This window comes from Pipistrellus hanaki, assembly GCF_964339955.1.
Source record: "Pipistrellus hanaki genome assembly, chromosome: 1".
Lineage (NCBI taxonomy): Eukaryota > Metazoa > Chordata > Mammalia > Chiroptera > Vespertilionidae > Pipistrellus > Pipistrellus hanaki.
The window spans coordinates 202,655,742-202,670,281 of record NC_140503.1 but is presented as its reverse complement, the minus strand read 5'-3'; the positions used below and the strand labels follow the sequence as shown (position 1 = coordinate 202,670,281).

The window sequence follows — 14,540 nt, the reverse complement described above, 5'->3', positions numbered from 1 at the left end:
TCTTTTCTTGGATATTTCACTGAATACCTCAAATTCCTTATGTCTAAAACCTAATACCCTGAGGTATAGTGTTCTTATACCCCCATGCATATTACTACCATTTGCCCAGATACTTAAGCCAAAAACCTGGATGTCATCCTTTAATTCCTTTACTCTCTAAGATGCATTGATTCTACTTTACAGAACTTTCTCTCAAATATATCTATTCTTCTCCATTAATGTCACTATTAGGGCTCAAACCATTTTTTTTTTTTCACGAATGTACAATTTGGGCAAAGCTTCCCTAGGTAGCTTTATCTTTTGTCATTTCCCTATTCACCCCTTGTCCCATCCTTAAGTCCTATTTTATGACTCAGCTATTTGGACAAAATTACTTAGTGTTCCTAACAAGCCTTCTTTTTGTCACCCTGATTTTCCACATGCAATTTGCTCTGCTGAAATACTCTCCCAACTTCTTTCCGCACCCTTCCAATCTCAGCTAAGATGTAACCATATAGGAATCCGTGCCCAATTCTCCAAACATGGGTTCAATTTCCCTCCCATGTGCTCCTACAATTCACTTCCCCCTGCGATCATAGCACTCATTTTTCCACTGGAGTTGCCTATTCACTGTCCCCCAAGAGATGATGAAGTCCATGAAAGCACAAACCATGGCTTTAAGACTTTAACCATTAAAACATATATTAATAAAAAAATAAAAACTTACAAAATTAAAAAAAAAATAAAGTAAAACATATACTATCCCTCTTAAAACATAAAATACACTGTATTTGTTGGATAAATAAATGATGTAGGTCTTGTTTATCTACTAAGTAGAAAGAGAATTTTTTGAACCTTCTACAGGCCTTAGGGCATACTGTAGGCATTCATTAAATATTTGTTGAACTAAGAATAGAATGGAATTGTATTTCTTCTTCCTCCTTTCCATAATTACAGATATATAGCAATACAAATGTATTAAAGTATAAATCTTAAAACTCCTATGTATTAAACTATATCTGAACAGTTAAGTTTGAAATGTACAAGAATAAGACATTCATTCATGGTAGAAGCAAAACTTTCCATCAATAGAAATATTCTATACTACATTATATACACTGAACTAGAATCTTTCTAGAAAACCCTATTGTTAAAAGTCTCTCAAGTTTCCACTCACTAATTATTCTATGAAAATAAGAACACATATAAAATAATGAATTTGTGTCATTTCCAAAAGAAATATGAAATACCAAGTATGAGAAAAAAAATAACCTCAAGAAACATTTAAAAATTAGACAAATATAATATTGTTTCAAATACAACTTTACAAAAATGTCCTTGATTGATTAAAAAAAAGAATGTTAAAAAATAAAGAAGGAAAGTTATCAGTAAAAGATAAATAAAACTTTAAGCAGAACAGGAAAATAGTACTAGTAATTTTTAAAATGTAAAAACAAGTCTTGCTCTGATACTAATTTTTTTTTTTTTTTTTTTTTTTTTTACATAACACAAAATGATTTTGAATTTAATTTGAAAAGTAATAATTAGGCATCTTCCATCTTATTTTTCTAGGATAACCTAATATTTAGTGTGATGAAGAATCATATTAAAATAAATTTTATATTTAGACCTTAGGAAGATACAATGGCTAAGAAGCTGAAAAGACAAAATACAGTTCTGTTGTAAAATGAATTAATGCAAACTACCTCTGGTAAACTGAAAAAGCATGAAATGAGGGTATTAACAATGAAAGACTACACTTTATTCTCCACTCATGACAGTCTTTTAAAAAGCTGAGGATTAAAGTATATTTTTAGGTGACTTGTGTTTTTTCTAAATTACTATCAAGCTTTCCTTTTTTTCCTGACATACTATTTGTTGTGATGTTATTTTTAGTTATCCTGAAGGTAGAAAACAAAGAGTATAATTTTAGATTTGATTCTTGTTTCAGAATGGGAACTAATTTAAAAATTTTAATCATTGAATTTTGTTAAAATTTTTAATCACTGCATGTTATTATAGATATTATTGAAACAGGTATTTTAAAGTTACCTCTTTAGTTAAACAATAGCATATAGGGGGCCAGAAAACTCAAGTTTAATTACTGCTTTTACGATTCTGATAGTACTTTTTTAACTCACAAAAATGTTTTAAAAGGTAAAAATAAAGCCACCAATACCTTCCAAACCCCAGAAAAATCCCCTAAAATATACAATACAATGTTACAATGCAATTATATGAAAAAAAAATCCTTAAATTTCCAGTTTAACTTGGCACTCTTTCGTGTCAGAAAAAAAATCTACAAGCTCTACCATACTTCTACTGATCAATGAGCAGAGTTAGAAATGGCTACATTGGCAGCAACAGTGTTCATAGCCTATTTCTGCTAGCTTCTAAGATACAACAGTTTCCCTGAGGCACCAATGTCAGCTTAGCATAACAAAGGAAAGCATACAACTGCTTGACAAGGTATTACTGCATTACCTTAAAATTATCTGTATATGACTTTCTTCCTAGATAGGCTATGGATTATCTTTGGAAAGAAATCCTTATCTCTATATCCATGCAATCTAGTTCAGAGTCTAATAGAAATAAATCTATTCAACTAGTTTGATTTGAAAATTTTTGTTCCTTGACACTATTTAAATAAGCTGAGGATTAAAGTGGTTCGCGAAGCAGTACCAAAGGGCAAAATGACTTAAGGGTGAATGTGAGACTGATATCCTAGAATTATTATATACGTGATAGCCTTTATTAATTTAGTGATGAGACAGAGTCTTTACTTCTTTTCACATGTCTGGTCTCAAAGCTATTATCAGATGATAAACATACATTAGTCTGCAGTATAGTCAAGTTTTAGATTACTTGGGCATATTTATCTATCAAATTGTTTTCTGTATTTTATATTAGATTATATTAGATAAAACGCAAAAGTAGATAATATAACTTTTATATTAATGGTACATGTTTAGAGGCTTTCTATGTCTCTACTAAATATATTTTAATTTGCTTGAAATACTGGACACATTATATGTGGGGAATGCACTGGTACATTTAGCAGCACCTAATTTCATGTTAGGTGCCGAGAAATTAGGTTGTCCAAATATTTTGGAAATAAATGAAAACTCAATCAGCTGTTTCTTTTCTACCCATTATCTTATAACTTTCTTCAAGGCACCTAAAATGAAACTTTAAAACTAAGTAGAGAAAAACTTACCGAGTTGGGATTTTGAATAATAGTTTGCCATTTGTCCACTGTTGCAAGACTGTCGTTTATGTCTTTTTGTTGGAATTTCTGTGGTCTTCCATGGTGGTCTTTTTCTTTTCTTCAATTTGCTAAGAACTTCAGAACCATCAGAAGGAGCCTTGTCATAATTAATACATTTATTTAATTTACTACTGTCAAGTTGGCCAGGAAATTTATCAGCTACAGGACTATTTGCCATGGCATTTTCTAATTCTTTAGATTGCTTGTTAAAAGAATTTTGCTTAGCAGAATGGGATCTTAAGGTAAAGCGCTTTGATTCTTCCATATGAGTCTGACAATTACTTCCACTGTTAACAGATTCAGGAGAGTAAATGATTGTATTTAGCTTAAAAGTATTTCTGTGTTCAAGGTAGTTGATCTTTCTCAAAAATATTCTACAGTCTTTTAAGGTTTTTGACCTCCAATTACTTGGACATACATTCCCTAGTCTTGGTCCCTTTTCAAAATCTTTTTGGCTACAATTAGTTCCATTTTCCTTTGCTTCTGACTTATATTTATTCTCTAAACTAGCATGTGTTTTAACATCAGACACTGCCACCCTCTGTTGCAAAAAGTCATCCCTGATCTCAGGTGGCAAAATAAACTCGTTACCTACGGAATTTGTTCCTTGGAGTGGGATGTCAGCATTTGGTCCTCCCTCACTCTTACTTAAAAATTGATTCTGGCAGAAAAATCTCAGGTTCCTCCTTTTAGAGATCCAATTAACCTTCCCGTGGTTGTGCAGCTTTCCCTCTCTTCTCCACCTCTCATGTCGCAATCTCTTAAACTCAGTTCTTTTGAATCTACCTAGTGTTAAATTATTTTTCACATTTAAGAGTGGAGAGCTAACCATTTTATGCAGTATATGCAACTTCCCTGATTTTGAAGGAGAAGATAGTGCAAATTTTTTAAAGTGCTTTCTGAAGGGGCTGGTATTAAAGTCAGAGTATTTGGTCCCTAATTTAATTCCTCTGGTATTTATTACTTCCAAAGGGTTTCGAGCATTTGCTTTTCTAACTAGTGAAAGAGACTGTGTTTCTGTCGTTTGCATAAACCAGGTACAGAGTTCATTCAAATCATATTTTTTCTGAAAAAGCATTTTTACAGGTGAAACTTCAAGTTCTACAAGACAGGTTTCCAAAGGGTTTGCTATTTTGAAATTACTTCTAGTGTCTTCCCTTTTTGTATGAACATAATTTTCAGCTTCATCTCCACTGACTTGCACCCAAGCATTTGTAATTTGCTCAAATCTATTGTTTAACGCCTCTAATAAGGAATCGTTTGAAGCAGAAGCAGCCCACCACCTGAGCAAAGGGTTTGATGAAATTACAGGGTCCAGAGATACTTCAGAAATGGGTATTAATTTATCTTCCAAACATTTTTTTGCATTCCTTAAATTCCTAGTTCCTGGTGTACCTTTGGGAGCTATTTTTAACCTTGACTGCCTATTTTTTTCCTTCTGACTTTTGCCTTTTTGCAAATGGAGTTTGAATGATTTATGGAGCAGAGTATTTCTATAAATAAGGGAGCTAGAAGATGCTAATGAATGTAAGAAATGCAGAGATGGTTTTCTGTCCCTAATGGAATGTCTCAAAGGTATAGCAGCAACCATACTTTGTGATCCATTCTTGAACATGTCAGCTTCAGCGTGCTTTGTATCCATCTTATTGCATTGAGAAGCACATTTTTCTTCAGGCAAACTTTTTTCTAACATAGTCTCTTGTTCTAAAGGAGGTAAACAGCTGCTAATACTCACTGCTCTCTCCTGAGGTGAAATTCTATTAATAGTTACAGATATACCAGAGATTTTCACTTTTGCAGGTCTACCAGGCTTTCTGACTATTGCCAAAGGCTTCTGATTTGGTCGAACAATGTTCTTAGAAGGTTGAGGTATCACAGACTTGTTCTTGATAGGTCTAACATATTCAAAGCCCAAGATCTCACTTTCAGTTGTCAAACTTGAAATGGCACTTATTCTTTCACCCGAGTCAAGTTCAAATTCTCTAATATTTCTGAGACTATTACATTCAGTTCGAAAATCAGTAACCTTACTGTTTAAAGATGTAACATTGCTTATGCTTACACTTCCTTCAGAAACATGCCTTTTAGTTCTTCTTGACCTCCCATAAATAACAGTTACAGTAATAGTCTTTTTATAAATACCTTCCTTTTCTTCCGATAGGGGAGATTCTGGGCTTTTCTTTCCAGCAGTGAAGGATTCATTTTGACAAATGGTAATGTCCGTTTGATCAGTTTTCGGTTTGGGTGGTCTTCCAATTGGTCGCTTAATCTGTTTCACAACCTGAGGACCTATTTTTTTAGGTCTACCTGGTTTTCTTTTAAAAGATGAATCAATTGCATTATTTGAATTTTCCATAGGTTCTTCCTGTGGCTTATCATTATTTGTATCGATTAACATTTCAGAAGATTCTGCTGTTTCTTTCCCACAATTTAATTTGTCTAGTTCTTTATGAAGGGTGTCATTATCATTAAGATTAGAACTAATATTTTCCAAGTTAGCATTTGGAATGTCCTCATTCGTTTCTGTTATGTTTTCAATTATATGATGGTTTGGATGTTTTTCAGAAGAAGGAAAATCAATGTTTGATTCAGAATTATTGACTGAAGTTAAAGTATATTTCACTCCTTCACTGCTTTTAACCTCAGATAAAAACATGAGTTTGATAGGACTAGAATAATTGGAAAAAGAAGAGCTTTTGTTGGCTTCATATTTTGTTGGTATACTCTCAACAGAGGAAATAAAGCTACCTGTATCTAAGACAGATGACTTTTTCAGATTATCAAGTCTTTTGTTATTCAAATCTATTGGAGGCATATGACTGCTTTGGATATTATTGGATACTGCCACAGATTTTGATAAACTCTGCTCTTTGCAAGTCATTCTACTTACAGTAAGAGATATGTTTCCACCAGCATTTGGATCTTTACCATCAACTTCTTTCAATTTTTTGGAAGCTTTATATCCTTCCAATAATGACTGATTATTCCAAGACTTCTTGGCCATATTTATTGTATCTTCCAAACGCTCCACAATAACTTGCAAATTAGAATTCATTGCAATTTTACTTAGATCTATAGTGTGTGAGCTTTCAGTCTGAATATTTTTCACCTGATCTTTTCTTTTTGTAGATTCAGAAGCCTTTTTGGCCTTAGGGGATTTTTTGAGAACATAATTATTTGTTACATATATAGAATACCATCCTGGAGGCACAATATTTCGTTTAGTTCTGTTCAAAAGTCCAGGAACATCACATTTCAAAGGAGTTTGAATATTTTCTTGTTTTGAATTCTCATGATTTTGCAAAAAAAATTTTCCAGCTGCAGATTTCTCCTGTGAATTTCTTATGCTCATTTTCTCAGGGGTAGTTGTTTTGAGGTTTTCTGAAAATGTGTCAAAAGCCAAGTTAGTATCTAAATTATGAAAGGGTAGTTGCAAGGACTGCAATGCATAATCTGATGAAAATGATATATCTGCATGATTGCTGTCTTGAAGGCTTTTAGAATTTTGTGAAGAAGACCCTTGGAAATTGTAGAATTCTTCTTTGTCTGTTGAAAGTATCACATTATTGCATACCAATTTCCTTGAAAATTTTTCACTGCATTTTTTTCTTACGAAGTTTTCATCAAGACTAGCAAGTTCTCTTTTTATCTGTAAAGCCTGCCTTCTAAACATGGGTGAATCAGGAGAGTGATGCATTGCAAATAATGTTTCTTGACGCTTTCGAAATCTTGTCTGAATAATTTTATTTTCTAGCTTTTTATCATGTTGACTCAGTAATTCCATAAAACTGTAATCACTGGCTTTTGCATTATGCAAGAGGGAGGTTATTAAATCTCTCAATTTTAAATCATTATCTGTATTACAATCACTGCTAGACAATTTTATAAGGTTTGTCGTATCTGTAGTTTCTATTGATTTTAATTTTTCATTAATACGGTCCATTAAATCTTGAAAAATTACAGTAGTCTCACCTTTTTCATAATTTGTAGTACAATTATTGCTGCCTTCTAAGAGCAAAGAATCAGAGTTACTGGATATTTTGGTTTTATGTATTTTACCTTCATGATCATCTTTGTCATTACTTATTTCTGCTGGTGTGAGGAATGGAGGTTGGTTAATGTTTGTTTCAAGTCTGTTATTTTCTAAGGCTGAAAGCTCTGAGATGACATCTTTCCATTTTTCAAATCCTTCAGTCTGTACAGGTGATAATGGTGGGGGTGAGGGACTTCGAGATCTACAAATATCTTCAAGACTGACTGAAACATCACTGAATACTTCCCTTGATGAAAAAGGAGTATGAAAAGCCGATTTTGTAGAGTGAATGTTTGGAAACAGTCCAGAAGAGCACCTGTGAGAAGTATAACTGTTTGCAATTCCTCTATTCACTACTGTCTTAATGTGTTCAATGGTTACAGTTTGGCAAGACAAACAATGTAAATCTTTAATACAGACTGGCAGAGGCACAAAACCAGGGCTTTGTCTTTCATTTTGTAAATACCCTCTTTCTGCCAGCCTATATTCACAATGACAGAATAGACCCTGTATATCATCTTCAATTAGAGGCTTTTGAGATTCTGAAGACACAGTATAAGATGTATTACAACAGCAAAGAGAAGCAGCATTCTGCTCTTGGACTAGAAATTTCAACATAGCCAAAACTTGTTGCTGGTGATGTATGCACAAAGACTCCAAAACTTTGCTTAATGCTGATTTTCCTTTTTCCATTTTAGTAGCTTCCTCTGATTTTGCATCAACAGTTGAACTAAAAATAAAAATCAAACAAAAAATGAATTACAGTAAAAATATCAGTTTTAAAGGAGTTATAATTTTAACAGAGTTTGAACAAGAGATATTTTGATATTGCTGGACTCCTAATTCCTGCAATAATGGCATCTTGATTACTGTTTAGCAAAAATATAATGAAGCACTGATGATAATTTCCTGCAATAAATCTGAGTCAAAACAAAGCCCAAATCTTGTGATGTAAAAGCTGATGATTATAGATATGACTATATTTTCAAATTGCTAATGTTTAGTTCTTTGAATATATTAAGAGTATTTAATGGAAAGTGCTTCACCAGGAGTTAATTTTTTTGTAAACATTGTTATTTTGATAATTATCAGTCTGTATTATTGCAAATAAAAATAAGATGTACGAGAAAAAGCTTATCTTTATTTAAATATATATTTTTTCAAGGTAATGAAAATATAATGATTAATAAAAGCTTTGTCACAAGAAAAATTAAGGGATTTAGATTTCATAAATAACAAAATATCTTTTCTAAGATTAAGCTGTAGGCATTTTAACCTATTAATAAAATAAATAATTTAAGCTATTTAAAAATGAAATCTTTTTTAATTGATTTTGAATACTAAAGTAATTACATTGAAACTAAAGGCATTACTTACCTAATTATTTAATTTCAAATGGAAAATGTCCACTTCAGAAACTAATATACATCTAATTTTAGCTAAGACTCATTATTACTTAGCAACCAATGTAGAAGTCTAAAAAATTTTTTTAATTCAACTACCAGCAGTAAGAAGATAAAATATATAAAAGAATTCTGTTTCAGAAAAGTATCCATTTAAATTAAACATATCACCAAACTCTGTACATGAAAATAGCCTCCCACTCCTGACTTCTTATACTTGTTATTGCTAGTAGCTCCTGGTTTGTAAAAATTTAGGGTTGGAATTGGGATGTGCTGATTATGAATTGCTAAAGAAGAATGTACTTTATTTAATAAAAGGTTATGTTCATGTATATTAAAAATTAAAGAATTTTTCTATTAAAATGAAGTGAAATTTTTTATTTTGTTCCCTAAATATCACTTAATTTCTCAGTTAAGTATGCAATATTTTATCTACACTTCATAAAAATTGTTACTCGAATAGGAAAAATACCAAAGCAAATTTTGAACATTAGATAAATTTTTTCAAGGAAAAATGACAACACTTTACTAGATTCAACCAATATTTCACTAAAACTAGCATATGATTTTACATAAAGTAGTTATCAAAGTGAGAATAGATATGAAATTACAATAAAACTTCTTAAATCCACTGCCACGTCTAGACAGATGAAAATAGGACATGACCCCTGTAACTTTTCCTTGTTTTATCATGGTTGGGAGTGTAAAATGATGTAACCAACTCCCAAGATTCAATATTAGATCATTTTAAAATAGATGTAGGGAATAAAGGAGGGAAAAAATGTTAGCTATAAAATATAAATAAAATTATGATTTTTTCCAGCAAATTAAAAATTATAATTTTTATATAAGCAAAAGAAAACCCACAAAAAGTTCTGATAAGCACACTTAGTTTCTTTAGTTATGTTATGGCCTATTAAACATATCTGTGACTAACCAGTTAAACAGATTTTATATGGCTCTAAAGAAAATATATTATACTATATTTTAAAGATTAATATGCTTGCCTAACAGTTCCTGAAATGCTTAAGTGATTTTTTTCTATTAGTAAAGTCGAGTAAAAGGTAAAAATAATAAAATCTAATGACTAGTGTTAATTATTCTGAAAACCACCACAAGATTTTTGTATTTCTTGTCTAACATTCTAAGGAAATCTAGCTTTTAAAAGAGTTTCTTATTCAGTTTATTACTTCTATTAATGACATTTTAAAAATACCACAGTGGCTAGTAATTTCCACCTAATCCTATATGAAGAATAGTTTAATAAAATTCCTAATTATTCAGATATTAGATTAGATTTAGTTATTAGATAACTAGGTTCTCAAATCATGAAACTATACAGTATGCTTGTCTTCAAAATTCTTTTCCATATTTAATGCATTTTAAAATCTCAAAGAAAAACCTAATATAAAAAAATAGTTGAATACATTTAAGTCTACAATCTAAAATTTATTCCCAAATGATTACATAAAGGTTCCAAGATTGTACCTCTCATAGATGCCTTTTTTTGAATGCTAAAAAAGTTACTAAACTTTTCCTATTTTATTTAGAAACCAAAACACCCTGTCTATTCTTTGTATGTTACTATTCGTTTTGCCCATTACAAGTTTTGTTGTTGAGAAAGTTTTGGAGAAAGTCAATTTCTAATATTTGATATTAATAAAACTGCTTCCTAAAATGAATTAAAGAAGTCAGTGTAGTCAGTCTTTTTCTTTTCTTTTTCTTTTCTTTTACTGAATGAGTAAATCAATCACACACCAACAGTGTTGTAAATTTAAGTGCAAAAGCATTGAAGTGCTTTACTACAAATTACAACCTAGAAACACGTTAACTGAACAATTAAAATTCATACAATCAGATTTAGATATATAACAACACAAAGTAGGAACAGAATTACAGTACATTACAACACAAGACAGATACATGAATTCATTAGAAAATATTGTAATAAATAATTCATGAATTATAGTGCAATTGATTTATGCATAAATATAACTAATTGCCTAACAATCAGTTTATATTAACAAAATCTGTCAAAATCAAGGCAGCACAGAGTTTTACTAAATTACTGCGACAATGAAAATACTGCAATTAAAAAACAAATACAAGTATTTGTACTGTAAACAACTAAAAAAATCAGTCTCACTAAAGTTAGTATACAATTTAATATAAAATTATCATTAGCTACCAGAAGTGGTTTAAACAACTTTACTGAACAGTAGTTTTCTAAAAACAGAGGCACTGTTTTTTTCTTTTCCTTCTTTTTTTTTTTTAAATATAAAATACTTGAGGAACATTCAAATAAGTAGAAAGCACATAAGGTTTGCTTTCATCTTCATTAAAAGTCTGCTGAAACTGGATATTTCAGAAAATTGTTGATTGATAAATAGTAACTGGTAACTAAATCCATAAAGTACTTTGAAAGTTTAACATAAAGAATATCTTAATAGAATCACTGGGGAGAAGGGGAACCCATAAATTTCCCTGCCTTTCCTAGTTTGTATAATCAAAAGTTAACTCAATAATTAGAAACATTTTGTTTCTTTTAAAAGTCATGGGTTATTACCTATAAACTATCAAAAAATATTTAATTTACTATTTCTGACCAAAAATAAATAATACAAGTACTAAAATGCTGCAAATTAACTATAATATTACCTATAAAACTACTGATCACTGTGAAGTCAATAGCAAAATGATCCCTGATTTTATGAATCCTGTAAAGTTTTTGGTCAGGTCATCTTTTAAATGATATAAAAGAGTTCTGTTAAGTATCCCTTTACTATAAACTTCTCAATCAATTTGTTAATGTAAATATACTGTGAGGAATAAAAAAGCTCAATACAATACAAATATTATGTAATGCATTCAAGCCCCCAAATTTTTGCAAGTAAAATTCTGTATAAAGAGGTCAATAAAATTGTGTTGAAACATTAAACTTTGTTTTTTAGTAGGGAGAGGGGTAATAGATTAAATAATCCAAGTTCTGGCCCTCACAAAATATGGCTTAATTCTTTAAAAAGAAAGATGACCCTGACATCTGCTGTTTTGCAATCTATTATGTATACTTTCTTGGAAAAGAAAAGAGCAAGAGGATTCATCATACCCTACTATGCAGGTAACATTAATAGCTAAAGAGTGTTTAGTATAGATCTAAGAGACCAAATAACTACTTGTTTAGTTCCCACTCTTCAGTTTCTTTAACATATGTAAGCAGTTTTTAAATGTAATAGCTGGAAATCTCTTTAATATTACATGTATATGTGATTATTAGATACACACAAACACAAGTGTAAAAACACAAGTATTTGACAAGGTGCATTTTTTTTTTTTTTAATTCAGCTTTTGGATTTACGAAAAGTGGCTTAGAGAAATGATTAAAACCTGAATTTTAACAGAGAAAAGGGGCACTCAGAGAATTTTGAATATATGAAGCAAATCCCCATTCTTTAAATGGAGGCACATGCTTTATAATATATTACTACTAAAACTGCATATTCCATAAAACCAACATGGATACTCTGAACCACATTTTAAAACTGCTATATAAAAATTACTGGTCTCTCTCTGAGTCTCGTAAAAGTTAAAATGCACTGCCCAGCTTCTAACTACCCAATTAGTAGAGTTTACATTACTCAAAGTTCAAAACAGCTTCAGTGTTAAATATTTGTAAATCTACTTAAAACCCTGAACAAACTGCAAATTTGGTTATTAGCAAAATGATAATGTTTCGCCCACCAAAATGAAATCTGTAATTCATTTTGATAAACTGAAAATGTTTTGAAATGTCACAGCAGCAAGTATATTAAAGTTACACTGAGGTTTTTCAATAGTAGGAGTGTGTCACAATCCTTAAAATTTAAAGTAGTCATAACATCAACTAACCAGCACATTTAAACCAAAATTATCATTCTCAAGCTTTTTCTGTGCACATTATAAACATGCTCTAAGCTGCATTCCAACTTTCTTTTCTAACCTTACAAATTAGCTTATTTTTCAAATAAAACACAAAACTAAATTATTTTAATAATTAAATTTAAATTACTTTTTGTTCTTAGTATTCCACCTTATATTAAAGAATTCTATAGCTGCTGGGGTTAATCACGTGTCAGTTTTTTTAAAAAAAGCATATCTTATAAACCCCAGCATCCTGCTAAATCAACTATTAAATGATAAATATTAAATTTCATTATATATATAATTTAAGGATTTCTTTTCAATTCCTGGTGGATGCACTTGAGTGCATTTCGTATTTCATAGAATGCACTACAGTGTACTAATACTGTATATATTAATTTTTCTTAGTATGGAGATAGCTGTCTATTTAAACTTGGATTGGTTGTTTGATATACTTACAATAACTGTAAGTATGTTATATTAAAACGTTTACAAACCATTAGTATTATCTTTCCATTATAAGATGGTTCAACTGAATGGCTGGAGTGGTCTTTCACCAATAAAAATATTTCACTTGACAATTACTTGTTTTCCCACAATGCTTTATGCTATTGACTACTAAAGAAAACCTGAATCTTTTTCACCTATTTATACAAGGATTAAATACAAACTATCAGAAGTAAGCAACTATATAATCTGTCCACAGTGAAAACCCTGAATAAAACTTTTTCAAAAGGCATGTAAGTGGTTTTTGAACTGTAAAATTTCATGTCTCCTGTCAGAGTGAGCATCTGTAATTCCCACATGTGTGTATATAGACATACAAATACACACCTGTGCGCACGCGCACACACATGCACACACACACACAAACACACACACACACACACACACACACATTTTCCTAACAAGTAATCTACACAGGCTTGCTGCTGTTTTTGCAGCTGCCAGTCCCTGAATCTGTCATATTATATAACCCAGTGTCTGGTAATCGGAGTTTCTTCTTCGGAGGAGTCTTCAGTGTTCCAGATCTTTCTTTTACCTTGTATTCTAAAGTGCTGTGAGGTACCCCATATATTCCTTGTGCTTTGGAAACACTCATTTTTCCACTCATTACCATTGCAATAGCCTCTTCCATTATTTCATGATCATATTGCCGATAACGGCCACGTTTTTTCCTGGGCTGCTTATTATCTTTTCGATCCAGTCCATCTTCAGTAGTTTCAGAGGTTCCATCAACTGTTCCATTTTTAGAATTAAGACACAAAGGAGAGAGGTCCCCATGTATAAAATAAGAGTCAACACTTGAGTGAGTTATGGACCCAGAACATTCTATTTTGTTCTGTTTAGGGAGTATATTTTTCAGTTTTTGGAGAGCTGATCCTTCAAGGACTGGAGAGGTTTTGGAAACTTGATACACAACATCCAGCAGACCAGGACCATCAGGTTGTGGTTTTGAAACAGAGCTTACTCGTAGCTGAGGAATTTTTAACTGTACAGTAGGATGTGAAGTTTCATATTGTAGGCTTTCATTTTTTTCTTTAAATTGAGTAACCATTTTCTGTAGAGTTAACTGATGGAGGTAACTGGAAGCTGTTGGGAATTTTAATTCTGAGGTTTCAAGTAGATTGAGTTTACTTTTTTCTGTGCGCTCTGCTTGAGCTCTTGCCCACAAGGCTACTTTCTGCAGCACTGCACAAGTTTCTTTACTGTCTTTATAGGAATAACTATCATTGAAATCTCGAGTTTTGTTTTTAAAAGATGCAGGCTTCCCTGCTGGTAAGGCTTCTAAGTGGAGAAGTAAAGTTTTTTGAGGTATGCCATAAAGTATGCCTGCTTTATTTATGTCCAGTGCTCCAGACTGAATGTCTTTCAAAGCTTTTGAGAGCAAACCATCTGCAAACTCAGCACTTCTTTCCACATAGTCCTCTCTGTTTCTGTGTAGTCTCCTGGATGGATG

At 31.4% G+C, this 14,540-nt stretch overlaps 1 protein-coding gene across 11 annotated transcripts in view; it reads right to left on the bottom strand.

Moving 5' to 3' along the window:
* The window catches only part of LOC311628978 (ligand-dependent nuclear receptor corepressor-like protein), a 111,392-nt gene that overhangs the window by 13,352 nt on the left and 83,500 nt on the right, over positions 1 to 14,540 (bottom strand). For 6 of the 11 annotated variants that reach the window (XM_084896656.1, XM_084896657.1, XM_084896655.1 and 3 more), the window contains one exon: positions 3,197 to 8,010. The exons of 2 other annotated variants lie outside the window; for them this stretch is intronic. In XM_084896656.1, the coding sequence (XP_084752782.1) occupies positions 3,197 to 8,010 (4,814 nt within the window). Of the gene's footprint in view, positions 1 to 3,196; positions 8,011 to 10,092; positions 14,530 to 14,540 lie in introns of those variants that run through there. 3 more of the 11 variants (XM_084896660.1, XM_084896659.1, XM_084896653.1) reach the window with 3 other exon arrangements.